The sequence below is a fragment of the Mustela nigripes genome, chromosome 10 (genome assembly GCF_022355385.1).
Source record: "Mustela nigripes isolate SB6536 chromosome 10, MUSNIG.SB6536, whole genome shotgun sequence".
In the NCBI taxonomy this organism is placed as follows: domain Eukaryota; kingdom Metazoa; phylum Chordata; class Mammalia; order Carnivora; family Mustelidae; genus Mustela; species Mustela nigripes.
In genome coordinates, this window is record NC_081566.1 from 199,186 (window position 1) to 225,572 (window position 26,387).

At 52.4% G+C, this 26,387-nt stretch overlaps 1 protein-coding gene across 1 annotated transcript in view; it reads right to left on the minus strand.

Moving 5' to 3' along the window:
- The window catches only part of ADCY10 (adenylate cyclase 10), a 68,080-nt gene continuing 41,693 nt past the window's right edge, over positions 1-26,387 (minus strand). Inside the window, exons 20-32 of the mRNA XM_059414218.1 lie at positions 25,455-25,733; positions 25,076-25,366; positions 16,912-16,981; positions 16,422-16,653; positions 14,491-14,598; positions 14,008-14,183; positions 10,612-10,768; positions 7,482-7,686; positions 7,307-7,403; positions 6,284-6,399; positions 5,366-5,483; positions 3,562-3,757; positions 1-534 (exon numbers count right to left, since the gene is read on the minus strand). Coding sequence (XP_059270201.1) covers positions 1-534; positions 3,562-3,757; positions 5,366-5,483; positions 6,284-6,399; positions 7,307-7,403; positions 7,482-7,686; positions 10,612-10,768; positions 14,008-14,183; positions 14,491-14,598; positions 16,422-16,653; positions 16,912-16,981; positions 25,076-25,366; positions 25,455-25,733 — 2,579 coding nt within the window. The remainder of the gene's footprint in view (positions 535-3,561; positions 3,758-5,365; positions 5,484-6,283; positions 6,400-7,306; positions 7,404-7,481; positions 7,687-10,611; positions 10,769-14,007; positions 14,184-14,490; positions 14,599-16,421; positions 16,654-16,911; positions 16,982-25,075; positions 25,367-25,454; positions 25,734-26,387) is intronic.

Below are 26,387 nucleotides of genomic sequence, written 5' to 3' on the forward strand. Positions count from 1 at the left end.
TCAGTGCGGGGTCAGCGCGGGTCCGGGCCCTCGAGCCTCGGGGCCCCACGCGCCCACCGACAGACGCCGACCCCGCCCGGCCGCCCGCGCGCAACCAGCCCGGGTAGGGCGCGGGGGGCGCCGCGTGGGGCTCCGGAGGAGGGACGGGCCCGGGGGCAGGGCGGGGACGCGGCGAGGGCCACGGAGGGCGAGGGACGCTCCACGGGCCGCGAGGGAAAGACGCGGTGGCGCACGGGCCCGCCGCGCCCACACGGGCCGGGAAGGCCTCCGGGCCTGGGAAGCCGGACCGCCGCGAGCTCCCGCGGCCCCGGAGGCGGCTGTCCGGTCCCGGCCGGCCGCGCCTACCTTGCTCATGTTCAGCCAGCACCTCTCCAGCACGTTCCCCTGCGTCTCGGACAGCTGCAGGGCCGTGTTGAGGAACAGGTCGCAGTTCTGCCCGTCCCCCATCAGGATGCACGCGTAGGCCATCAGGTGGTAGAGCCGCGGGTAGAAGACGGGGCCGGTGGTGTTCTGGGCCACCAGACTCTCCAGGCTCTGAAGGAGACACGGCAAACCCGAATCAGAAAGCGGTCGCGGCTCCCGCCCGGACCACCTGGAACGTTCCAAAGCTTCCGGCCAGGTGCGTTCCGGAGGCCTCCGTGGAAGCCGTGGCCAGGAGGGGACACGCGCAGGGGGGAGTCTCAGCTGACGGCCAGACCGAGAGTGAGAGGTGGGGGCTCGCTGAGAAAACTCTTATTCTGATGACCAAAGCCGCAGAAGTTACTGTTCGGAACTCGGAGCGTAGCCTGAGCGCGCCCGGAAGCCTAGCAGCCAGAAAGAGCGCGTTGTCACGCTGGGTTGCGGGCTCCCGGCTCGTTCCTCCGTCCTTGCCGGTCTCTGAAAACAAAGCAAGCAGGCTGGATGGAGCCTGGTAGGAAGCAGAGGTGACAGGAGACGTGTCATCTTTCAGTCCCGGCCAACGGCTGCCCTCTAGGAATGTGGGCCTGGACTCACCAGATACACCAGTTTTTAAAAGAATCGGAAATTCAGAATTTTTTGTCGAATATCCCAGTGTTTGAATGCACCGTGTCCAGCTTAACCAAGACTTCTTTGTGAAGTATATACAGTTTTGCTTTGGGGGGGGGGGGTTAATTAATTTATTTGGGAAAGAGAGAGAGAGAAAAAACAAGCTGGGGGAAGGGCAGAGTGAGAAGCAGGCTTTCCTCAGAGCAGGGAGCCCACCCCAGGGCTCAATCCCAGGACCCCAAGATCATGACCTGAACGGAAGGCAGATGCTTAACAGACAGCACCCAGGCGCCCCTGTGCATATAGTTTTTCTTTTCTCCTAGTTTTATAATGCTATCAACCTGAAATCAACATCTTTATAGATAAATTTTTTTGCCATCTGATTATTTCCTTGTAATAATTCCCTGGGAGACAATGAGGCGTTGGGGCATCTGAAAGCTGTTTTGCCAGAGAGCTCCCTGGGAAGTGCACGGGGGTCTCTCGGAGTAAGGATGGGTCTTCCTCATGTCTTTGCTAATTTCACTGTCAATGAACTAGCGTTTTACTGTGTTGTCGCACTTACTGCAGTATTACAGAGACGGACCCAAAACGCTGAGGTTTCTGGACTGACCTCTTCCATATCCATTTAGTCCATTGATTAAACAAATGAAACATCTAGGGACTCCTGGGTGCCTCAGTCAGTTAAGCATCTGCCTTCGGCTCGGGTCACGATCTCAAGGGGCCTGAGATCAAGCCCCACAACGGGCTCTCTGCCCCGAGTGGAGCCTGCTTCCACCTCCGTCTGCTACTCTCCCTGCTTGTTCTCTCTGACAAATAAATGAGTAAAATCTTAAGGGGAAAAAAAAAAGGAAATGAAACATCTACTGTGAACAGGACATTGTTCTGTGGGAGACACACTTTGCTCTCCATCTGTAGTCCTGTACTCTGTTTGCTCCTCCGTCACATCCTCCCAGCCCCAGGCCCCATCCCCTACCTGCTTCTCCAACTCTGAGAAACCCCAGACTCCTCGGGAGTGCAGAGAAGGGTTTTCCCGATGGCGCCTGCGGTATTTCGAACCGCCCTGGCTTTGGGACGTGGAGTTTCATTGCTCACTAACATGTGCTTCCCTTTCAGCACCTGCTGGTTTGTCTAGTGGATCTACACCGATTGCTTTGGCGGGACACATGGTGCACCTTTGCTAGTAACCGATCGCTAGGAGGGATAGTGAGTCAATTCGCTTGTCACAGGTAATGTGCCTGGTACTTAAGAGAGAGAGGACGTTGGAATAGATCACGTGCAAGATGGTTAAAGAAAATAAACAAACACCTCTTTCTTCTGAGCGCCGTGGAGTCAAGCCTGTCTCAAGCCCCTCATAAGTCCTTCTTTCCACTTAGGAATAGACGTTTACTCTATCAAATTACACAAAGTCACACAATACATAATAAATCCATTATGTATGTTATCAACCTGGGATCAACATCTTTATAGATAAATTTTTGTAGTTTTTTAAAATATTTTATTTATTTATTTGACAGAGAGAGAGAGATCACCAGTAGGCAGAGAGGCAGGCAGAAGGAAGGGAAGCAGGCTCCCTGCTGAGCAGAGAGCACCATGTGGGGCTCATTCCCAGGACCGAGATCATGACCTGAGCCGAAGGCAGATGCTTAACCCGCTGAGCCACCCAGGCATCCCTAATTTGTGTTATTTAAGCTGTTAGGTTTGTGGTAACTGGGGACCTGGCAATGGGGACCAGATACACCTGTGCTCGGTGTTTAAGAGAACAAGGCAGGTAAGGGTCAAGCCCACGTAGAGATTCAGCTTCTCTCTCCCTTGGAGGGCTTGCCCTGTCCAGTCTGGAAACCCAGAGGCGGGCACCAGGTGTAACCTGCTCCCCAGTCGCACTCCCACAGCTGCACCTGCTGGTACTACCTGTCAGCTGGCTGTTCTAATTACATGTGTATTTTTGCACTCAGCGCAATTTTGTTCAGTGAGTGGAAGATACGCACGTTCTGATGCTTACACTGAAGCATTTGAAAACTCACTTTACGAGTTTTTTTTTTTTTTTAAGAAGTTCACTTAAAAGACACATTCAGGATCAGCTGAATATTTTAAACTTGCACGTGCAAAGACTTACCTATCAAGATGTCTATCACAGGAGCAGCAGGAAAATGCTACGAAAAAATTTCTGTCCCAGAACACTTTGGCATAGTGTCTAACAAGATCTTTGAGATTTTATCTATAAGAGAAAACACTATGCTTCCCTTTAACTCGTGCTGTAGAAAACAATGTACTGACAGGAAACCATTCACAATTTATTTTGATCGCACGTTTTATAAAAATGGAAACGTGCGTGTGTGCGCACACAGAAAAAAACCTCAACAGCGGTGTCTCGATAGATCAAAAGCGGTTATCTCTGGGTAGTAAGGTTGTGGGCAATTGGTGTTTTCTTTGGATTCGGAGGGGAGGGGTTACCTTAAAAATTCGTACTATAAACATGTAAGTTCTGGAATCCAAAACAAGAATTATCACAAGGTGGTAGACAGAGTCCACTTAAGGCACGGCTCAGCCTGGACTCACCTTGAGCAGCTCAACCCCGCTGTCCTGGGCATTCTCGGACTGACCCTCGATCTGCTTCTGAAGGTAGAGGACTTCCCCCTCCATGTACCTACTGATCCCTTCGTAGTAGAGCGCGGTGGGCGTTCTTCTGGGCACCAGGTTTTTAGCTCTGCTGGAAAACTCGTGGAAGCTGTCCCAGTCCTGCAGCCGGGCATACCTGTGGCAGCACAGAACGAGGACGTGAACCCGGGGGCGCTCGGAATGGGCTGCGGTTCTGACCCGGGTCTCCCGGCAAGTCCAGCTCCCAGGACCTGGGCCGGGCAGCCGGCCGTGCGCTCCCCAGGGGGACCGTGGGCTGGGACGCCGGGCAGGATTAGAGCGGTTTGAAGCAAACAGGGTCCTCGGACACTCAGCTAACGTTAGCAACCAGTCATTTAACTCTTTGGGCTGTTTTAAAGCAAAGGCAGTCGGACGCTTGGGGCTATAAACCCAGAACTTAGACACTGCTCCAAGTCCGGAGAGAGGTGGCCTAGGCCAGTGCTGCTCCAAGCGGGGGCCACAGACTGGGGTCACCAGTGTCACCTGATGCTCTTTAGAAAGGCAGGCTCGCAGGTCCCAGCCACGCCTGCTGAATCACACACGGGGGAGGGGGCAGGACGCCATGTGGACGAGTGTGAACCAGCTGTGCCCACTGAAGTGGACAAGCCCTGGCCTAGGCCACAGCTGTGGAGAGGAGATAGAACAGAATAAAAATTAGGATGAGTTTTGGACCTTAGATTCCTTGACTATTCATGCACATGGGCAAGCTGTCTTGACTCTTTGGACCTGTAAGGGTAGTTAAGTTTTAGAGTTTGATTTCTCCAGGGAGTTTGTAACCATGTTCTACTCAATCTGGGAACGGCTCTGGTGTGGGGCACTTTGCCTAGGAATGCCCCCTGCTGCCAGGTAGTCTCAGCACGACGCTGACAGACTGCACTAGAGGAACGTGTGGAGGAGACAGGAAGTCGACGGGGCGACGTGGGGAGTCGCTGGGGGAGGACGTCCATGAACGTTCTGGAATCTTGCTGCTGATCTGCTTCCTTGAAGCTAGGACAGTAGCTGCAGCTTTCCTCAGGGAAAACCTTGATGGGTAAAAGGCGTGAAGCCCCAGGCTCGGTGGGTTAATGGGTCACCAAGGGTGCTGCTTCCCCTCCCGCCATTTCCTTCCGTGCGTGGGAGCCCCGCGACCTGTCCTCCCCTGCTTCCCTCACTGCTCCAGGGTCCGGAGGGACGGCTGGTCGGTGACAGCGGGACCCGAGCTGGGCGGGGTAGCCCAGGACCTGGCCCTCTCCGTCCCGAGAGGCAGAGCAGCCCACCGGGAGCTTCGTGCGGCATCTCTCTGCCATGTGGGGGCCAGAGGCCTGTCTCACTGCGGCAGGACGGCGGCCTTCCGGAGCTGCCTGCTGAGGATGGGCAGGTCTGATGCTGGGGTTCAGAACTAGGACGCCCACCCCACTGCAGACAGCGGCCCGCGTCACTCCATCTCGGTGGGGCAAATGGTGCTGTTAGGCGTCTTCCTCAAGCCTCAGACCCTCCCAGAAGCAAGGCTTCTTCCTCTCTCCTCACCACACCTGTTGCACTGAACACAGCCCAGGGGGCCTTGCCTGGGGGGAGGAACTAGGGGGCCCCCAAGGCCCCTTCCAGTGGGAGCCCACGCTGCCGCCTTCAATCTAGCTCACGTATAAATTGTAAATTCTTTTTCTTTTCTTTTTTAATCTCCTAGAAGTCTTCTTCAGGGTTCAACCTGTTCAAATTCAGGACTTCGGTAATAGGCGACCCCCATTACCAGATAGCCACGGAGGAGTAGAGACCCAGGAGGATGCCGCTCTGGAACTTGAGGATTCTGTTGTCTTCGTTCTGGCGTATGAATTCCAAACATTCTTCAAACGTCTTATAAACAAACCCTAAAGAAGAGAGAAGCAGAAGAGCTCTGGTGGTGGGATGGCGTGGTCCTGCTGTAGCCTAGAGCCCCCAGGGGAACTTCCTGCCTGTGGGGAGAGCCCGTAACCTCTGCTTACTTTATGAATCGAGAGGGCCCTGTGGCAGGCCACAAGCTCGAAACCACACTGCCCAGAGGCCCAGCTCCCAAGCCAGCCCAGGCGGCAGTGCGGTCTGAGCCAGCCGTCCCCCGGCAGCCCTGCAGGAGTTGGCCTGAGTGCGGCCCGGGGCCTGCCGTCTCCCCACCCTTGCCTCCCCGCTTGGCCGCAGCATCTGTATCCCTTCCCAGAATCCCATGGTGGGGACTGAATGCCAGCTTGGCTCCCCGCGGTTCACTGTGGACACTGAGGCTGTACCCAGGAGTATCCAGGCAGAGCTTCTTTTCCAAACCTGCAAAGCTACCAGTGCCCAGACCCATGAGCCCTCCTGCCCTTTGTCCTAAAGCACAAAGTCTTTAGCATGTCCTGCTACCAAGTCCTATAGAAAAGGCACACAGAAGACCCTGTCGGTCCCTGTACTGGGGCGAGGTTGGTCTCACCCTTCAACGGGCAGCTCACACCCACGGTTTGTTTCCTCGGGACTGAACTGTCCTTCCTGACCTCCCAGATGGCTCCTCAGCTCTCCCACCACGCTCTGCCCTTCCCAGGCCTAGAGGTCTTTCCAGCCCGAAGCCCAGTGGTCTCGAGACCCCAGCCCTGACCGCAGCCGCACCCCACGGCACACCCACTGTCCCCTGCTTCCCTGCACATCCCCAAGCCACATGTACCAGAATAAAGCATGATGTCCAGGCAGACAAAATAGAAGAATGCCTTGCTGAAGATGTGCTCCTCTGTTACCGAGAGGTCCCACAGCCACCCCAGCACCTGGATCAGTTGCTTGTTTCTGCGGCAGAGGAAGGAGGTGAGGCCAGGAGGTGCTGGAGGACAGGACGGAGCAGACTGCCGGCCTTGCTTCCATGGCACCCACGACTCCAGACCCAGATGGCCCCTACGCAGATTTCAGACCCACCCCCAAATCTCAGATGGACTCTTTGCTTAAAATGTTGTCCCAGACCTTTGTATCAGGGCAACCAGAGTCAGGCCATGTCAGCTGGAGCTTCTGGCCCCGGTGCTCTTCTCTGAGCATTTGCCTCCCCTGTGAGGCTCTGCCCTTTCCCTCCAGAGAAAGCCTGATCCCCACAGCAGCATTGCTGACGGACCCTCCTGCAGTCACTGGCCAGAGCAGACAGACTGGGGGCATCATATGTGCAGGGGCGCCTGACCAGCTCGGTCAGGGGAGTGTGCGACTCGATCTCGGAGTTGTAAGTTTGAGCCCACGTTGGATGTAGAGAGTACTTTAAAGAATAATAACATCTTAAAAAGAAAAAGAAAAAAAAAAGAACGTTGTGCAAAGAACAGGAATTCCAACGACTAGGAGCGTCCGTTGCATCTTACTGTAAACCCTGGTCCTCTGCCACCCAATGGCCAGGGTAAAGCCAGCCCTGGGAGCTCAATGACCATGGCTTCCTCCCTCTAGTTCTGAAAAATGCTTTCAGCTAAATACCTGCTTTGCTTTTTTCTTTTCTTTTCTTTTCTTTCTTTCTTTTTAAGATTTTATTTATTTGACAGAGAGAGATGCAATGAGAGAGGGAACACAGGTGGGGGAGTGGGTGGGGGCATTGGGGGAGGGAGAAGCAGGCTTCCCGCCGAGCAGGGAGCCCGATGCCGGGCTTGATCCCAGGACCTGGTGATCATGACTCGAGCCGAAAGCAGAGGCTTAACCCACGGAGCCCCCAGGCGCCCCTGCATACCTGCTTTTCAAGAAGAGAGATTTGCTGAGCCAGCAGAGGACTATGTAATGTCTGTTGGGGTTCCGCAGCAGTGCCCACATCTTGTGGGCTCGAGAGCCTGGGAAGGAAACCGTTCCGGTGTACCCCAGGGTGTTACCTGTACCCCGCGTGCCCCTTCTCGCCTGACAAACCTTACCTAAGTCAATGGCCAAGTCCAAGTGACCCATTAGAAGCTTGGTGTAGCCCAGCGTATCGGCCACATAGGACACGATTTCGATGCCCACGCCTTTCAGGGGGAGGTTGAAGATCTGCTCCATGGCCATGAGTTCTTGTTTGAACCACACGCCCTGGTAGCCGGCCAGCTGGTGATGCAGCGCGTAGTCCAGGTAGGCCTTGATGATCTGAAACGGTAGCGGCGGGGCAGAGGAGGGCGACACTGAGGCGAACCGCCGCAGGAAGCCCAGAGTCGCTGCCCAGGGCTGGCCCGTGGACACATGTTTACTAAGCTTGAGGACGGAGCCGGTCCTTTGGGCGAGGCTCGGGCTGGGGGACAGACATCCGCCTGGGTCTCTGCTGCCTGTTTAGTGGACGATTCAGGACACGCTCAAGGGCTCCCACAGAGTCCTTAAGCTAAATATAAGGATGTTAATTTTGTGAACAATGAAAGCAGTGACTTCTCTATGTGACTGTACGACCGCAGAGCAAAGAGCTGGGCAGGGTTCGCTCCAGGGTGCGGTACGCCTCTGGGGGAGGAATCTGAGGGGCAAGGGGGACTTTACTCTTCACCTTCTACGTCTCTGTGATGTTTAATTTTTAGAGCAAGGACGTCTCCTCCTGTTAGCTAATAAACAAGAAAAGGGGGTTTGGCTTGTTTGCTTTCAGAAAGAGGAAAGCGTGGTTGGAATGGAATCGAGAAACCTCCCCGGAAGTCCGCTGCTCCCTGAACGACGATTTTAAGCGGTCGAGTTGCTCCAGGGTATGAAAGCTTGGTGCGGGTGAGGAGGAGGCTGCTCCTGCTCAAGAAGGTTCTGATAGCCGAAGGGCTCGCAGTAAGGGCCGTCCACGGAGAGAAATTTAGGACAAGGGGCTTCTTTCCCAGAATTCTTCAAGTCACACAATGTGTTACAGACAGTACTGCGGGCACCTGTGCAGCCACAAAGCCCATCGGAGGGGTTCTGTGCTCCTGGTCTGGGCTGTGTTTGGGGCCGGGCTGCCAGAGGGGACGGGCAGCCGGAAGCTGTGGGCCAGGAGCGGACGGCCAGGATGATGACATGTCCACCCCTGTACCGGAGCCCGGGACCCCTTGGATTTGGACCCAGAGCATAGAGTCCAACTGCTTTACTTCTTGGAGAAAGTAGGAAGCTCGGAGGTTATGTGGCTTGGCAGCGGTCACACCATGGGGAGGGGAAGTTCCGGAAATCGCTCTCTGGGGGCTCATTCTGGTCCCTTCTGGTTCCAACAGTGAGTGTCTCGTCTGCTTCTGAGCACCCAGGTGACCACTTGCCAGGCTGCTCTGCCTTCCGCCACAGGCATATTGTTAACGAGCCTCCTTGGATTCACTTTCCAGTTCTGGCTTTCCCATCGCAGTCTCCTGTCCCCCAGCGCCACTGGGGAGGGGATGAAAGGGTTTCATTCACTGAACGTTTGTGGAGACCCCACTATGTGCCAGACGTTGTTACTGGAGCTCGGGACACAGGAAAGGTAACAGACGAGGACCCTGCTCGCACGGACATGGCAGGCCAGTAGTGGACGCAGGCGACACACCAGCAAGGGCGCCGACCAGATAATGTCAGCCGGTAATAAGAGCTACGAAAACGGAGGGAGGGGCTGGAGAGTCAGGGGGCCAGGTGGGCCCAGAAAGGCCTATGGAGGAGGTGACCGCAGGCTGATCAGCACAGAGCCTGGTAAAGGTCAGGGGATGGGCACTGTAGGCAGAGGAAACGTCCGCAGCAAAGACCCTACAAGGGGACTGAGCTGGATGTTTGAGGAGCCGGCAGCAGGTCTAATTCGGCTGGCTTTAGTCGCCTGGGGAGCCACCGGAGGAGGACGGGCAGAGGCTGTTCTGACGGGCTTCGTAAACATTTCTGTATCCCGGGGTACGGGACGGCCCTAGTGCTGGGGACAGACTTATGGCTAGGAAGTAAGTCCCTCCACCGTTTAGAGTGCCCTCGGCCATTTCCCTCAATTCCGGATCATCAGTCACTCCAAGAGGAAATCAGTGCCCCACAAGAAACCCAGACATGATGTGCACCCGATCAATCTTTAGATGAAATGGCTTTAGTTTTGTGATCTTGTTTTGTCTTCCGGAGTTTTCCACGTCTAGCTAAAGACTTCCCAGTTTATCATTTTGTCAGGGCCAAGGGCCGGTTGCTCCCAGACGGGCCATCAAAACCCAGCACATTCAAGAAAAGCTTATTTTTTAAGGCTTAAACAAATTGATTTATTTTTTAAGCTGAAATAAAATTAACATCTGGTGTTACGCTAGTTTCAAGGACGGGTTCGTTACCTGTCTCTCGACTGGCCGCTTCACTAGGAAGAGAGCGACTAACAGATCCCTCTTCTGTTAAGCAATTCCTCTGCACAACAGGGTAACACCCTTGCACCTTCCTGCTGACAGTCCTCCTCCCCTGTGTCCCCTCAAGCCCCAACCCTCTCCCTAGCTCCTAGAGGCCTCGGGTTGCCTCGTCGTCTTTGGAAGTTCTTGTCTCTGTGGATCTCCACACAGACGCTATAACACTTGACTTTCTCCTGTTAATCTGTCTCATGTCAGCTGAATCTTGGTCCAGGTAGAAGGGCCCTGAAGAGTAGATGAGCTTCCTCCTCCCCACCAGTGTGGACTCGTAGTTCTGCCTGGGGCTCCGGAGACCATTCCAGGAGGGCACGAACCAGTCCCCGCTACTTTCAGGGTTTCAGGGCATTGCCGTGTGTGGAAAGCACAGTGCCGGCCCAAAACCACCACAGAAAATCCTCGGAGGGTGGTCCTGAACAGCTCCTCGAGGGCGTCTCTGCCTTTCACTGTCTTTGGGCTGGGAGGAGGAGGACTGGCTGAAGACCAAGCGTGAGCTGTCACCTGCGGCCTCTTCCTCCCCTGACTCCTGTGGGGGACACGTGTGACATTCTTCCAGAAATCTCCCAGCTATCTTACCGTGAATGCCTTGCTAGTGGGGGAAACAACCTCAGGTTGACAATGGCAAGGCCTGTGGTATCCTGTAGGTCTTCTTTAACATGTAAATGTCCCTTTTTCCTCACTCCAACTCCGTGATCTTGAAGAGTTTCCCTCTAAATGAGATGCAGAAATTTTAAAAGCCGCTACAAAAACACTCTACCTGGAAGTCATCTTGAGTCTCCAGGGCCGTGTTCACTTGCATCATAGCTGCCAGGTGGCTGTAATACTTGTGGTGGAAAAAATAATTTAAGCTGTAGATCTGCCAGAGCAAGGAGAAGCAGGCCGTCTGCCTGTAGAGCTGCGCCAGCCTCCTCTTCCTGTGAGAGAAAACAGACACGTGGGACCGAGAAAGAAGGTGTCGTCGCCTGCGTGCTGGAAGGGAATTTGGGGACAGAATCCTCGCTCCTGGCTGGGAGGTGTAAGCCGGGGGGGAGCGCGAGTCCCGCCTCCATGACGAGCTGGAGAAGCCCAGGCACCTGCATTTTGCACATGGTCCCCCACGAATGGGGGCAAAGTACCGACTTTGTGAGGATTAAGATAATTTATGCAAGTCACCTGTCCCTTGTCAGGTCATCGCTACTTAAATGAATTTATCTTAGAAGCAAATTTATATAATTCATCCCATTGGATTCTGAGAACAAGCCTAGAAGCAAAGGAGAAATAACCCCATTTTACGCAAGCAACTGAGACTCCGACAGTTAAACGACTAACCCACAGCCACACAGCCAGAAGTGGCAGGGCTCTGTCCCCTTCAGCCTGGCCACTCCAGGGCGTCCTGTCCTCCAGTGAGATCACTGCTGGGAGCTGGGCCTCAGCGCTCAATGAAGGAAATGAACATTTTTCACAGTCACATTCTGCCATGACCTGAATTCATATGTTGAGTCCTAACCCCCAAAGTGAGGGTAACAGGAGGTAGCCCTTTGGAAGGGGATTAGGTCATGAGGGTAGAACCCTCACGAAGAGGGCTGGGCTCTTATAAAAGAGACCCCAGAGCTCCCCAACCCCTTCCTACCATATGAAGATAAAAATGTCTGTGACCTAAAGAGGCCCCTCTCTGACGAGGCCCTGCATTTGGGTCTCTGACCTCAGACGGGAGCAATACGGTTCTGCTCATTAGAAGCCAGCCAGTCTGCGGCGTTCCTCTACAACACCCGAGTGGATGAAGGCACGTCACAGGAGGCAGGGAACCGCCTGTGCCGGAGGGTGTGCAAGGGGAGGGATGCAGGAGCGCCTGCACACAGCGTGTGGGGTCCCAGTCGGCTTCAACAAGCCGTTCGCCTGGTCCTGGAGCCAACAGTCCCTTCTTGGAGATCGAAACGCGAACCTTATCTTTATGATAAGCCAGCTGGCTGCAACATTAGTTGAGTTAACAAAGCCCAAAATTTAGGAATTAATGACATTGAATCTGTTATGCAAATTACTTTTTAAAGCCTCCCAGGAAACAAGGTAGAATCCCTCACAGTGTAAGACAGTCATGAGGGCCACAGAAACCGACACTAACATTGCTTCTTGTCCTGTTTTGAGATCAGAGCCCTTTGACTGGCTGGTGTCACAAGCCCACAGCTCTGCGGTTTCCTCCTCCCAGCACCCTCCCCTTTACCTCGTGCAGGGAACTTCTTACTCCTGTGACAAACAGGACTGCTAACGACCAGGGCCCGATTTCGGGAATGAAGATGGGAGATGCCCAGTTAAGTTTGCATTTCAAAACAATCAATGATTTGTTGAGAGTGCATGTGATCAAAATATTTGTGTGACATGTATGTATCCTAGAAAATACTCGGGCTCCTGGTTTCAGCTCAGGCAGTGATCCTGAGGGCGTGGGATCAGGCCCCGCACTGGGCTGGGCCCCGTGCTGAGCATGGATCCCGCTTAAGAGGGGGTTAAGCCTCTGCCTTCGGCTCAGGTCATGATCTCAGGGTCCTGGGATCGAGCCCCGCATCGGGCTCTCTGCTCCGCAGGAAGCCTGCTTCCCTCTCTCTCTCTGCCTGCCTCTCAGCCTACTTGTGATCTCTGTCTGTCAAATAAATAAATAAAATCTTTTTTTTTTTTTTAAAGATTTTATTTATTTATTTTTCAGAGGGAGAGTGAGCACAGGCAGACAGAGTGGAAGGCAGAGTCAGAGGGAGAAGCAGACTCCCCGTGGAGCAAGGAGCCCGATGTGGGACTCGATCCCAGGACGCTGGGATCATGACCTGAGCCGAAGGCAGCTGCCCAACCAACTGAGCCACCCAGGCGTCCCATAAATAAATAAAATCTTTAAAAAAAAAAAAAAAAAGACTCTCTCCTTCTCCTTCTCCCTCTGCCCTCCCCCCTCATGCACACTCATTTTTTCTGTCTTAAAAAAAAAATATATCCTCTGACCTTCGAGTGAACTCGGCAAGCAGGCTGTGCTTGATCAGACAATTCGCCAGTGACCCAAACTCTGATTCCCTCCTACCCCTTAGAGAGATCTCTGCTGAACTCTCCCAGCCCCCTCCCTCCTGGTGTCTCCTGAGACGGGGCCACCGTTCCCAGGAGCCTGTCCCTAACCTGCAAAGGAGCTCATTTCCACTCCAGGCTCCCCCACACATCAGGGAGCACTTCTGGGGGAAGGCAGTGGGCTCAGAGGGGTGCGTAGCAACGAGCTCCTAAAAATAGATGTTTGCATCTCGGGCAGAACCTGGAAGGATATTGCCCCAGTCCCTCTCAGCGCCGGAGAGGTGTCCTCTGTCAGCCCTGCAGATGCCCAGCAAGGTGGCATTCCCCTTGGCGCTGAATGGATAGGCGGAGTACATCCAAAAGCTTTTGTTGTGGGACATTCCAAACATACACACAGTAAAGCAGAAAAATATCATGAACTACATGCACGGAACACCTGGCTTCAACGACTCCGAACCCAGGACCTGAACTCACACCCTGAGATCGAGGCCTGAGCTGAGATCAAGGGTCAGATGCTTAAGTGACTGAGCTACACAGGGTCCCTCCCTCCCCCGCCATTTTAATTGTTATCATTTTTTATAGGTACAATTTACATCCATTGAGAAGTATAAATTTTGCCGGTTTAATCTTGACCGATGGCTACGCCCCTCACATCCCCACATCCCCCTCCAAATCCATACATGGGTGGGCGGTCTGTCCTCTGGCCAAGGTCTTTGGGACCTTCTACTGCAGTCTGGGCAGGGACGACACCCCGTGTGGTGTCTGCACCCCCGGCTGGAAAAGGGCCTGAGACTGAGGCCAGTGAGGAGCAGCTTCCTCGGTGCCCCCGGCTTCTGGGAAACACGGCGTGTCAGAGGGATGGAGGGGACTCACCGGGGCAGGGCGCCGGCGCTCGGCTTGCAGGGAGCTCCCTGCCTCCCCTTCACAAAAGCTGCTGGGACGCGATTGGGGCCACGCCACCTTGCCTGGGAGCCCCTCACTCCCTGACTGGCCCCCCCGGGCTCCAGAGAGCCTCAGGGCACGGCCACCAGGCCTTCCCGCACCCATTAGAGGCCCAGGCTTTGGGGGCTGGTGGCGTGTGTGCAAGTCTCTCTCCTGGGGACTGAGACCTCGAGCTCGTCCCAGCTCAGTCCCTTACCCTGGACGCGAGCTCTCTTGGGCCTGCTGATCCGCATAGTAGAAGTGTCTGTTTTTCTCCACGTGGGTGTGAAGAAACAGGGAGATTAAGTTGTAGGGGAAGACCCTGTTGAGGAGCCTCAGGGCCTTGCGCAGCATCTTCTTGGCAAGCACCATCTGGCCCATGTTGAAACAGACCTACGGGGAGAAGAGAGCAGGACAACGTTCACGTCCACGGCTGGAGCTTGTTGGAAAACCTTTCGTGACGATGTCCCCCATGAAGACGAGGAGGAGCTGCCGGCGAGTGAGGCCGCAGGCCGGAGCAGCCAGACCTGAGGTTCTGCCGTTGGTCTGCCCAGGGTCGGTGGCTGGAGGGCAGCTGGAGGAAGGGCAGGGAGGGCTTCTGCTGCTTCTGTCGACCGCCCCTGGGACCGCCGACACGGGACCGTGTGTCTAACGCCCCTGGGACTGCCGACACGGGACCGTGTGTGTAGCGGCTTCTTACCTGACCTTTGAGGCTGTAAAAGGCCGCGGCCTCAAAAGTGTGACTCCAGGATCTGTCGTCCTTGAGCATTTTCAGCAACCGCTCTCCCTCCTTTAAATACAGGTGCGCCTGCAGCGGCGGAGGGGCACAAGCATCTGTTCAGCGGGGGTCCGGCCACAGAGGGCCACCGCCCAGCCTCGACCGAATAGGCAAGAGCGGCTGCCGTGGCAGGACCCCCTTCCGCCCCCAGCCCCGGCTCTGGAGCTGGGCCTCCCGGCTCGAGGCAGCCCTGGGTGGGTCAAGCCCCTGAAGATCCTGGCCACCGGATCACTTGCTCCAGAGGATGGAGCCAGGGCAATTTCCTCCTCTGAGTAACTCCACCCCCGATGGCCCCTAATTCCAACAATGTGTGCCCTGCCCCCGATGGTGTCCCCACGTCTATGAGAAGCTGATCTCCACTTCTGGAACAAGTTATGAACCACTCCCATTTCCTTCGCCAGGGCCGTCTTCAGGAAGCAAGGCCCTGAGCAACTCTGCCTACCTCATTTTTGACTTACTAGGACGTGGTTAGACAGGACGGCCTTAGTACACGTGAGCACCAAGGCAAGGTCAGATTTGAAGAGTAAAATAAGGGAAGGTGATATCTTCAACTGTCACATAGTCCAAGATGGGAGAGAGAGGCAATGAGTTGACCCGAACCTACTAGATCATTTCTGATGGGAGACAGGATGCAAATGGCACATTCCGGGTGACTTGCACGGGGCTCTGCTTCCCTTCACTGTCTTCCTGGCCATCCCCACTCCCTGCTGACTGAGGGGGAGCTTCACAAGTTGGTCCTCAGGGCCACTTAAACCTTCTATTCTTGGGACTCACTGACCATATCCCCCTTGTCTATATGTCTGAGTGTGTATATGTACATAAATTAATACGCATAATGATACCTCATATGCGTGGATGACTTTCATCTTTAACATAAATTTGAGAGAGCTAGGGCTTACCAACATTTTTAATGGTTTAATTTTAAAATTTCATAAAAATCTAAGGTATGAGGTCGATTAGGCTGCTGCGGTTGTAAATATGGAAGAGACCACCGGTGTAGACAGGAACCGCAGGCCTGTCTCCTCAGAAACGGGGGTCAGATGGAACAAGGCCGGGGGCGTTTCCTGCAGTGAGATCATGCAAGGCCAGTCTAGCTAGCGGCGCTACGGAAAGTGGTCTCCGGTCAAGGATGTTGGAGAAACACAGAACTAGCCAGATCCTCTAGACGATTACACATGTCTTAGCATATTAAGTCCATGAAATATTTGCAGGAAAGAAACCTATGTAGCTATTCAGCTCAGTGCTTCCCAACTTACTTAAGAATGAATTCTTATTTCATTATACATTGAACCCCCACATGTCTAGGGACACATTGCCCTGGAATATTATTTATAATTATCCCGGGGAACACTAGTGTTTTGGGGATCTAAAGGAAATGCATGATGATATAGCACAAATGACATGAGGACCAAAGTGGGTGAGCTCCTTTGGGGACCACAAGACAAAAACCAGATCTGTGCTCATCCAAAGACCTATAGGTGTTTGTGCTCACAGGTGTTTAGGAAAGACAGAAGGTCGGTGCCACGGGACATTACTGAGGAAGCCTCTGCTGAAACGGCAGCATCGATACATTTTGGGGATGAGATAGGACGTCCACCCCCTTCCCATCGAGGTAGACAGTTCCTGGCACGTTTCTTTTGAACAGTGTGTGATGCTCGCTGCAATTTCTGCTTTCATCTCTCAATCTCAGGTCATTTCCCTTCTCAGGGTTCGATTTTCAGAGGAAAGGGGAGCCAGCAGGTGTCAAGAACATGAAGTGCGACAGGAGAACCCTAGAGCTGCCCTTCAGGTGCTGTGGTCTCTGAACTGTCTCAAAGGCAGGGTGGGGGGCTGGCGAGGGGGGAACACCTTACCATGTAATTGTCGCCCAAGATGAGATAAGCAGATGTAATTTCTAGGAAGTAATATAAGGCTTTGTTGTTTTCTCCCAAAGCCAGAAAATGGTGGGCCAGAGGCATGATGACCATCTCTACGATCTCCTCACACTGGCATGACTCCAGAGGAATGATGTCTTCTTCAGGCATCTTCATTTTTGTTATGATGACATCAAAGAAACTCAAGATCTTTTCTCTTATTTCTTCAGGACTGTCCAAATGCAGAAGTAAATAGGAGGAATAAGTGGTAGCCACGCTTCGCTTTCGATGTGAAAATATCTTTAAAAACTCATAAAAGAACAAGGTAACCCTGATGTAGATGCCATCGACCAAACTCACCATGAACACACCCCGACATGTCCCCACTCGCACCAGAGAGGCCGAAAAGAACTGGCCAGACAGAAAATTTTAACAGTATTCTGTGCTGAATGACAAATGTTTATGTCTAAGCAATTACGTATGCCTGTACCTGAGATTTTCAGAAAATATCTCCGATTTCTTAGGAGTCTCTATTTTGGAAAAGGTGATCTCTTCTTCAGCTAGAAAATAAACAAAGAAATGAGTTGTGTGCGTCACGACGTGTTCCCTGTGGGAGAAATGTCGGGTCCGCCAAAGACTCTTGCTGCCCCTCTCCTGACACAGCACAGGCTGCCCACACAGACGCTGCAGGGGAGCCCTCGTGATCGTCTAGGATGGAATTCTGTCAGGCGTGCTGTGTGGCGCCTGTGAGCGGAGATGGCCTGGTACCGCCTCCACTCTTTCCTTCTGCCAGAGAGCAAATAATTGTATCTCAGGGATGACAAAAGGACAGAATGGAAGCAGCTTGTGCCCCTGACTTACTGTGTTCAAGACCGTTTGTCAGAACTTTCACTGGATCATTACGTGTGCAGGAGGAAAATGATTCTCTTGTGTCATTGCGGAGGACGGAAGAACTTGCTCTGCCCCTCAGGGTCCTTCTAGCTGAACTAAGTCAGACTGACGTGAGACAGATTAACAGGGGAATCAAATTTAATTGATGTCATTAAGGGGAACCCATGCAGACATGGAAATTCCAAAGACAGGGAAGAGACATAAAGCTTCCAAGAGCCAAGGACAAGGGGTCGGGGGTCTGGGGGTGTCCTGAGGATACAAAGGGAGGGAAGACCATTAGCAAGAAGAGGGAGGCGTCTTAGGTCAGGAGGAATCCCTGTTTGAAACTCTGTCTTGCTGGTAAAGCAGGCCGTGGAGGGGCAGGGGAAGAGCTTTCTCTGAATCTGCTGGATCTGGGTGGCTTTTAATTCAAAACGATGTTTGTGCAAAACGGCCCATGTCAGAGGGACCTGCGGTGGCTCCGAGAGTGTTAAACCACTGCAGTGTTGGGGCTGGTTATAGATGCTAACATTATCCTAATTTACCTCGCAGCAACTACAACTGTGAATAGAGGGTCCGATTCCGTGGAGAATGGTTGAGTACATACTTCAGAGGCTACCTAAAGGGCAGAGAGCTTTGAACTCAAAACCTTCCGTCTCTCCAGACTCCAGGAGGTTAGAAAATTCCCTAATGATCTTAAAACAGAAACAAATGAGGATGGTCGGATCTTCCCCATGCAGAGGGAAGGAAGAGCCCTGGGCAGGGGAAGGGACTGTCTCAGACTGCCTGTCAGGGATGGCGATAGGACTGGAATCGAGGTCTCCCAGCTCCAAGGCCACGCATTACTCCACCGATCTTTCGATTTCTAAACAGGCAGTTTAAGCATCCAGTTCTCATCTTCTTTTGAAAGCCTTCTGTGCCCTCGTCCCCATGGATTTAGGGCCCCAACTCCCCTGTGCCCTGTGCAGAGCTCCGTCATGGTCCTTACTGTCACACTGTGTGGGAATAATTGCCCACGTCTCCCCGCAGACTGCGAGCTAGTGTATTCCCAGTGACGAGATGCGGAATAAATTGAATGCCGCCTTTTCCTTCTACTCTTCTGAAATTGGTTCTGTAAAGGTTGCCTGTGGCTACCACGTTGCCAGATCCAAAGTCCGCGTTTGTCCATGTGTTACCTACCACACCTCTGAGCAAGCACTCAACACAATCTACTGCTCCCTCTTTTCACCAGGTTTTCTCACAGCCATTCTCTTGGTTGTTTGGTCGCTTTAGTCATCGGCCGCCCACTGTGCTGGCTCCTACTCCTCTAGCAACATCCCCAGGGCTGGGGAGCCTCCCTCTCGTCCTGGGCTCCCTTCTCCATCCGCAGTTTTCCCAGGTGGCCTCCTCTGCCCATGACAATGAATTCCAGTCACATGCCCACGACCACCAGCGGTTTAATCTCTGAGCCTGACCTCCACCCTTAACTACAGATTCGTGTACCCAAATGCCTCTTTGGCAATGGCTGCTTGAACGGCTAACAGGCATTTAAAAATTAACATGATCCAAGCAGAACTCGTGGACCTCTCTTTCAACCTGTACTCTGATCTTACTAAGCATCAGAGCCATAGATTGGTTTTCTTAATGGCAAAAAACCTAGGCGCTGTTTGGATTCTTTCTTTCCCTCATCACATTCAGCCCATCATAAGTCCTGTTGACTTTCCCTCAAAACATACCTGAATCCATCTTCTTCTGTCTTTACTCTAGCACCACCCCAGTCCACCACCAAATTTTATCTGGACAAGCGTGAAACACTGACCTCCCTTCCGGTCCCATCTCTGTATCTGTTCTCTACAGAGAAGACAGGATGTGTTTTTAAAAACATGACTCAGATTTCCGTGCCAGAGATTGTTGGTCCGCTATCTCAATTCTATTGTCCTTTTTCTCCTTACAAATAAAATTCAGTTTTACTCAGGGCAGCTACATTTTCCAGCCTCCCTTCCAACTGGATATAGTCGTGCGACTAAGTTCTGCGTAGGATTTCGAGACGATCCCTTAAAAGGGAAGGGGGGCATCCCTTTCTTTCTTTTTCTTTTCTTTTTTTAATTTTTAAAAAATGTATTTATTTATTCTGGTTTCTCTTCTTCTTCTAGTGTTAGATGTAAACATGATGGTTGGAATTCCAGCAGCCATTTTCAGACCAAGAGTTTCTGATGATGATGAAGCCTTCACATTAGTCCCAATGATCAGACAAAACATTTTACATGAGAGAGAAATAAATTTAACAGTAAATAAATTAAAGCCATCTAGCTGGGTCCTTGTCACATGTAGCCAATACTAATTCTAATTAATAAATCTCCAAAGTCTTCCAACCCCCTTAGAATAGAAGTCAGACTATTTATCAAGGCCTATAATGTTCTTTTATGGTTTTCTTAATTAATCGGTTTATTGTCTATCACATCTATCACCAGCCTTCATGAAAATTCTAATATATGAGAATAGACACATGTCTATCATTTTCAGTACTATATCTCTGGCACCTAGATCACTGCCCAGCACATAGTAGATGCTCAGTAAATATTTGCAGAATATAATACACTTGGTTTTTTTTAAGATTTTATTTATGTATTTGACAGACAGAGATTACAAGTAGACAGAGAGGGGAGGGGGGAAGCAGGTTCCCTGCCAAGCAGAGAGCCCGATGTGGGGCTCAATCCAAGGACCCTGAGATCATGACCTGAGCCGAAGGCAGAGGCTTAACCCACTGAGCCACCCAGGCGTCCCTATAATACACTTTTTTTTTTAAATCAATAAGAAAAATGAAATGCTATTTCTCCTTCAACATCTCTCTCTCTCTCTCTCTCTCTCTCTCTCTATATATATATATATATATATATATATTTTTTTTTTTTTTTTTTAAGATCAGTGGTGCCTGGGTGGCTCAGTGGGTTAAGCCTCTGCTTTTGGCTCAGGTCATGATCCCAAGGTCCTGGGATCGAGCCCCACATCGGGCTTTCTGCTCAGCAGGGAGCCTGCTTCCCTCTCTCTCTGCCTGCCTCTGTGCCTACTTGTGACCTCTCTGTCAAATAAGTAAATAAACAAATCTTAGGGGAAAAAAAAAGGTTTTATTTATTTATTTGACAGAGAGAGAGCAAAAGAAGGAACACAAGTGGGGGCAGAGGGGAAGCTGAGAGGAAACAGCAGACTTCCCCCCAAGCAGGGAACCACAGGCATTGATCCCAGCACTCTGGGATCATGACCTGAGATGAAGGCAGCCGTCTCACTCACTGAGCCATGCAGGTGCCCCCAATGTCTCTATTTTTTTATGTTCCAAACGGTAATAGTGACAGAATGGGACGCAGAGACCAGCAGTATTGACTAGAAAAGGAAACAAAGCTGGGCGTACAGATATGCTTTTGTCATTCTGTCCTTTACCCGTGGGTGAATCGCACTATTTTTAGTTCTCAACTTCTTCATTTATGAAGGGTCTATTGTTTAAAAGTTCCCTACTTCAAAGGGGATCTATAAAACTCAGAAGAAAAGAATATATACAACATGCTTGTAGGTGCTCAGAAGCGAGGAGAAAAGCAAAGACACCACTTGCTCATCTCATGGTTTCAAACACCTGGAAATAAGACTTCAGGTTCAAAGTGACCGACTGAACTCCTTTGTTTATCTCTAGTACTGCTGGGTCCAGGACATGTTACCCCACTGAAATGAGAATAAAACAATCTTAAAAGCCACAAACCCACAATGTATAGAAAGGAAGGGATCCGTTCCTGTCCGAGGTCATTGCCGGGGCTGTCCTCTCTGCCCGGATGCCCCTCCCTGGCCATCACCACTTCCTCTGTCTGTCTAGGAATCTCACCTCTCAGTGCTCCCCTAATGACTCTGCATTCCTCGTCTCCCTTACCCTACCGGACATTCTTTCCAGTTTTCTTCCCTGCAGTGGGTTTTACCTCCCGCAACATACTGTAGATTTCTTACTTATTATGTTTTTTCCTCCATTGCTTCTCCACAATCGAGTGAATGCTCTTTTGTCACTGATGTGTCCCAGTGCTGCACCGGGACTGGCACAGAGCAGGACCTCAGGATTTGCTGAATGAGTAAACAAACTGTCGGTGGGGTTTCACTCCCTGTTCAGAAGGCGAAGGCGTGAGAGGAGTGGTCTCTGATGAAGTGGGTGGAGGGCGTTGAAGGGCAGATCTTTGGGGATCAAGACTCAAGAAAATAACTTAAGAAGGACTTGAGAAAAGAGAGAATTGAAAAGAGAATCAACTTCCTCACTACCTAATCTATTTCTATGGTCTTTGAACCTCTTCCGATGACAGCTGACTCTTGAACAGCACAGAGGCTTAGGGACGCCCGACCCCTGAGCCCCCAGCACTAGAAAATTCACATATAACCTTTGACTCTCCCAAAACTTTACTTAACAGCCTGATGTTGACAAGAAGCCTTACTGATAACATGAAGTTAATTAACCCGTATTTTCAATGTTTTATGTATTATATACTCTAGCCTTACAATAAAATAAGCTAGAAGAAAGAAAATGTTACTGAGAAAATCGTAAGAGAAAATACATTCATAGTACTCTACTGTATTTATTGAAAAAGATCTGCATATAAGTGAATCTGTACAGTCCACACCTGTGTTGTTCAAAGGTCAACTCTATGTCCTTTACCAGTGTTACCTACCGTCACAAGGTTCAGGGGTAATGGACAGAGTATCCAACCAAGACAGGATATTATAAAGAAGACATTGCAAAAAAAATTATCCTAGAAACTCAAGGAAAATGGACTTTCATTAAGAACTCCATTTGCAGGGACGCCTGGGTGGCTCAGTGGGTTAAAGCCTCTGCCTTCGGCTCAGGTCATGATCTCAGGGTCCTGGGATCGAGTCCCACATCGGGCTCTCTCCTCAGCAGGGAGCCTGCTTCCCTCTCTCTCTCTGCCTGCCTCTCCATCTACTTGTGATTTCTCTCTGTCAAATAAATAAATAAAATCTTTAAAAAAAATAAAAAAAAAAAAAAGAACTCCATTTGCAGTATATTACTTGGTTCTGGAATGAATAGCATTTACATGGTCTTCTTAATGATTTATCTAACAATGGTCATCAACGGTGCTGGTCCCGAGGAGTAGTGTGACGGGGGGTGTTCTCCCCCTGGCATGCTGTATCTGTTCACCAAATTAAGAAGAAAACAGATAATGCCAGAATTTGTTTTGTTTTGTTTAACTGCATGAACACATCCTTTTGTCCGTGGGGGCGATGACCAGAAAGAACAATTAAGTTAAGATGTTGGCCCCTGAGAAGTACTCAAAGTGTGTGGGGTACTGGGGCTTGGCATTATTGTTTCTATTGTAAAACTTTTAGGAAAAATTTTAAAGATGTCTAGTTGATAGCCTCTTAAACAGGTGGAAAGTTCTGACAAGAGAAATAGTAGAGCTTTGGCCTCAGGCAGGTAGAGGAGCGGACAAAAGCACAGACATTACTCAGAGTCACAGGAGGGCACAGAAGCACCCTAGTGAAACCGCTAAGGCATATTGGAGAATCCAAGATTACCTGAAGTTGCTTTCTTTGACAGCCCTCGCCAGCCTGCTTAAAACCAACTGTGGGTGCAGCTGGTGGCTCAGTCGGTTGGGCGTCGGACCCTTGATTCTGACTGAGGTCATGATCTCAAGGTTGTGGGGTCGAGCCCCGTGTCGGGCTCCACTCTCGGCAGGGAGTCTGCCTAGGATTCTCTCCCTTAGCCCTTCCCTCTGCTCTAAAATAAATAAATCTTAAACAAAAATCAATTGCAATTATATCCCCCCCAACACTGCCACCAAAATATATATATATAAAGACATACATGGAGAGACTCACTGGTTCCAATCTTCCTTCCTCATTCATTCATCCATTCACTTGGTAGGGACCACACCCAGCATAGAGCCCAACACAGGGTCTGAGCTCATAACCCTGAGATCAAGACCCTGGCTGAGATCAAGAGTTGGACACTTAACCAGCGGAGCCCCCCAGGCTGCCTCTTGCGTCCCCTGTCTTTATCTCCCTCAGTCAACTCTCTCCTACTGGCACTTGCTCTGGTTCCTTGAACATGGCTCTGTGTTGGGACCATCCCTGAAGCTTCTTGGACCTGCCCATGTGCCTTTATCAGCCCTCATAGCCCTCCCTCTGGGCGCCTGCTTTGTTTGTTGTAGGGTCTGCCCTGTCTCGGTCCTCAAGTCCTTAGAAGTTGTTACTTTCTTGAGTCTTCCGTTCCAACATCTAGGGCTCTTCTCATACTCCCAAGAAGTACTTAAAAGGGCTCCAGGCTGGCTTTTTCTCTCATCCGACCCGGGAGAGTCTGGACTCTAGGGATCAGAACCTGAAGTCTGACTTCTCTTTTTTGAAAAGGGAGGTGAGCAAGTGCTGGTTCCAGGTCAACACTAGACTTGTGCCACAGTGCAAAGCTGCTTTCCTCCTGATCGAGGACGGAGACGGCGTCGTCGTCTTTACTCTCCGACTCCACGGACGGCCGCATCCAGAAACCTCTTCCAATCTCCCCTGCCAGCCTTGCCCAAAGGTCCCACCCTGCACTTTGGGAAGCTCAGGTGTACTGGGCACAGCATGAGCTTGGGAATGAGTCTGAGCTGCGATTGAATAGTCTATCACTCATTCTGTGGCACTGGACAAGCTATTGAATCTTCCAGAACCTCAGTTTTCTCATGTATAAAGTAACAAGAGCCTTCCACCTTGAAAGGTTAACATGAAGATCAAAGGAGAATGCATGTGAAATAAAGAATGAGTGAGAATAAATATTTATTTCGGGGGGGGGGCGCCTGGGTGGCTCAGTTGGTTAAGCATCCACCTTGGCTCAGGTCATGATCCTGGGGTCCTGGGACGGAGCCCTACATCGGGCTCCCTGATCAGCGGGGAGCCTGCTTCTCCCTCTCCCTCTGCTCTGCCCCCAACTCACCTTCTCTCTCTGGCACTCTCACTCTCTCAAATAAATAATTAAAATCTTTTTTAAAATTATTTTTGTACCTATTATGTACAAGGCACTTTAGATACATTTCTTCCTAATTTTTAATATCCATAAAATATAAGTATCCTGTCCTTATCCGCTACTTTCCCAACCAGATTTAGCCCTAATCACCAAGGCCTCTGGCCCAGGCGCAGAGCCCTGTGATGCCCCCGATCCCCCATGAGGGAGGGCTGGAGTTGGGGTTGCTGCCTCTGGCCTCACGCCTGTGCTAACAGTCCCTGGTACATGTTCCTTTGAATCCAGACTGTGTAGCTGATTCGCACCCCAGACTGCCACTTCCTCACGTTTGTACCACAGACAATCTGGAACGTCTGCCCTGAGCCGGAGCCCCTGACCTGCTTAGCCCTGCATGGTTCCCCCCACTCACATTCTTTCTCTGAGGGAACCTTGTTTCAAACCTGACTGCGGAACAACAGTCTCACCTGCCAGGAAACGGTGCCCCTCTGGCTCTCGTTCCCATTCAACATGTGAGCCCCACCCCAGCCCTTGGACTCCATCCTTGGTGTGAATTAAGCCGGGTCAGTTTCATCCCTCTGGATATTTTCCTTTGAGCTCGGTGCACCCCATTTTGCCAGAGTCCTGATCTCAAACTCTCTGTGAGTGTCACAGCAAGACTGTTTCTGGTGCACTCAGTGCTCACATGCCCCCCCCCGACCCCCATCTATGCGACACAAGTCTTCAGCCATTCGCAGAACCCACGCCTTGGGGGACTTGAAGCCCTCGGGGTCCAAACCCACGCCGGGCCCCAGGCAGAGAGGACGGGCGAGGCCAGAGGCATATTTACTTTTATATCCTTGGGACTTGGCCATCTTCTGGATGGTGTCCACGTCGAGCGTGTTGAGGCGGATGTCCACGGTGAAGTGGTGGTAAGGGACGAAGTCTCCGCTGCGGCAGTGGTCGCACCGGTGCGCGTCCTCCTCCAGGAAGCGCGCACACTTGAGGTGCATGGCCCTCCTCTCGGCCTTCAGCCACAGCTCGTAGGCCGTCTTCTGCATCACCGGCCGGCAGAAGCGGATGACGTGGCACTCGATGACCTCGCTCTCCAGCTCGTGCAGCTCCTCGCCCTCGTCACGCGCTGCGGAGGCAGAGACGCACCGCTCGGCCCGGGCCCACGTTGGGTCGGCGGCCAGAGCGTGGGGCAGCGGCTCCCGGGGCGCACTCACCTATGCCCAGGCCAGGCCTCAGAGACAGCGAGCGGTGATTGACCTTGCACGAGGCCGCGTTGTGCTTCAGGGCGGTCCGCAGCTCCTTGCCGTTGCGGAAACAGTCGAAGACGTTGGCGTCCACGAGCGTCGCCAGGGCCTTGATCATCATCTTCATGTTCCAGCAAGGCAGGACCTCGAACAGCAGCTCCGTGGTGAAGGTCAGGCCGGTGACCGCGGCGCACCGCACCAGCATCTGGTGTGACAGGCTCATGCTGTCCAGCTGCACCAGCGAGGTTTCTGCGGGGGAAAGCCACGCGGCCAGCCGGCGCTCACTGCCCGCGGCGGGCCCATTGGGTCGGCCGCCGCCTGCCCTGCGCCCCAGCCAGCCCCGGAGGGGCTCCCTGCCCAGGGCCTGCCTCAGAGCGTGAGCGGGGGGCGCCGAGGGCGCGGGAGCCGCTCCCCAAGACGCACCCGGCGTGGGGGCCGGACTGGAACGAGACCCGCTGTGGGGTTCGGGTTCGGGGCCAGAGCGTGACAAGGTCTGTGGGGCGGCGGGAGGTCACGGTGGGCCCGGCCGTGGGCGGAGCGCGCCCGCCGGCCGCCAGCTACCTTGACTTCTGCGGCTGGCCCTCGTCTGCCCCGCACTGACCCCCGCACTGACCCCCTCGCGGCCTCTGCCTCGTTCCTGGAGCGGCCGCCGCCATCTCTGCGCTCAGGGCACCCGCCAGAGAGCCTCGAGCGCCAACTCCAACCTCTCGCCTAAGCGCGGCCTGGTGAGATCCCGGCCAGGATGCCCCTCCGTGACCTCCCCTGTGGGGACAAGATCTGAATCCCCTGCCCACAGAACAGTGCAGAAGCCGAGCCCACGGCCCTCCCACGCGGGCAGACGCAGCGCTTGAGCAGCGATGCTTTCCGAAGACCGAGAACCTGGAGGTGTCCCTGGTCAGCCTC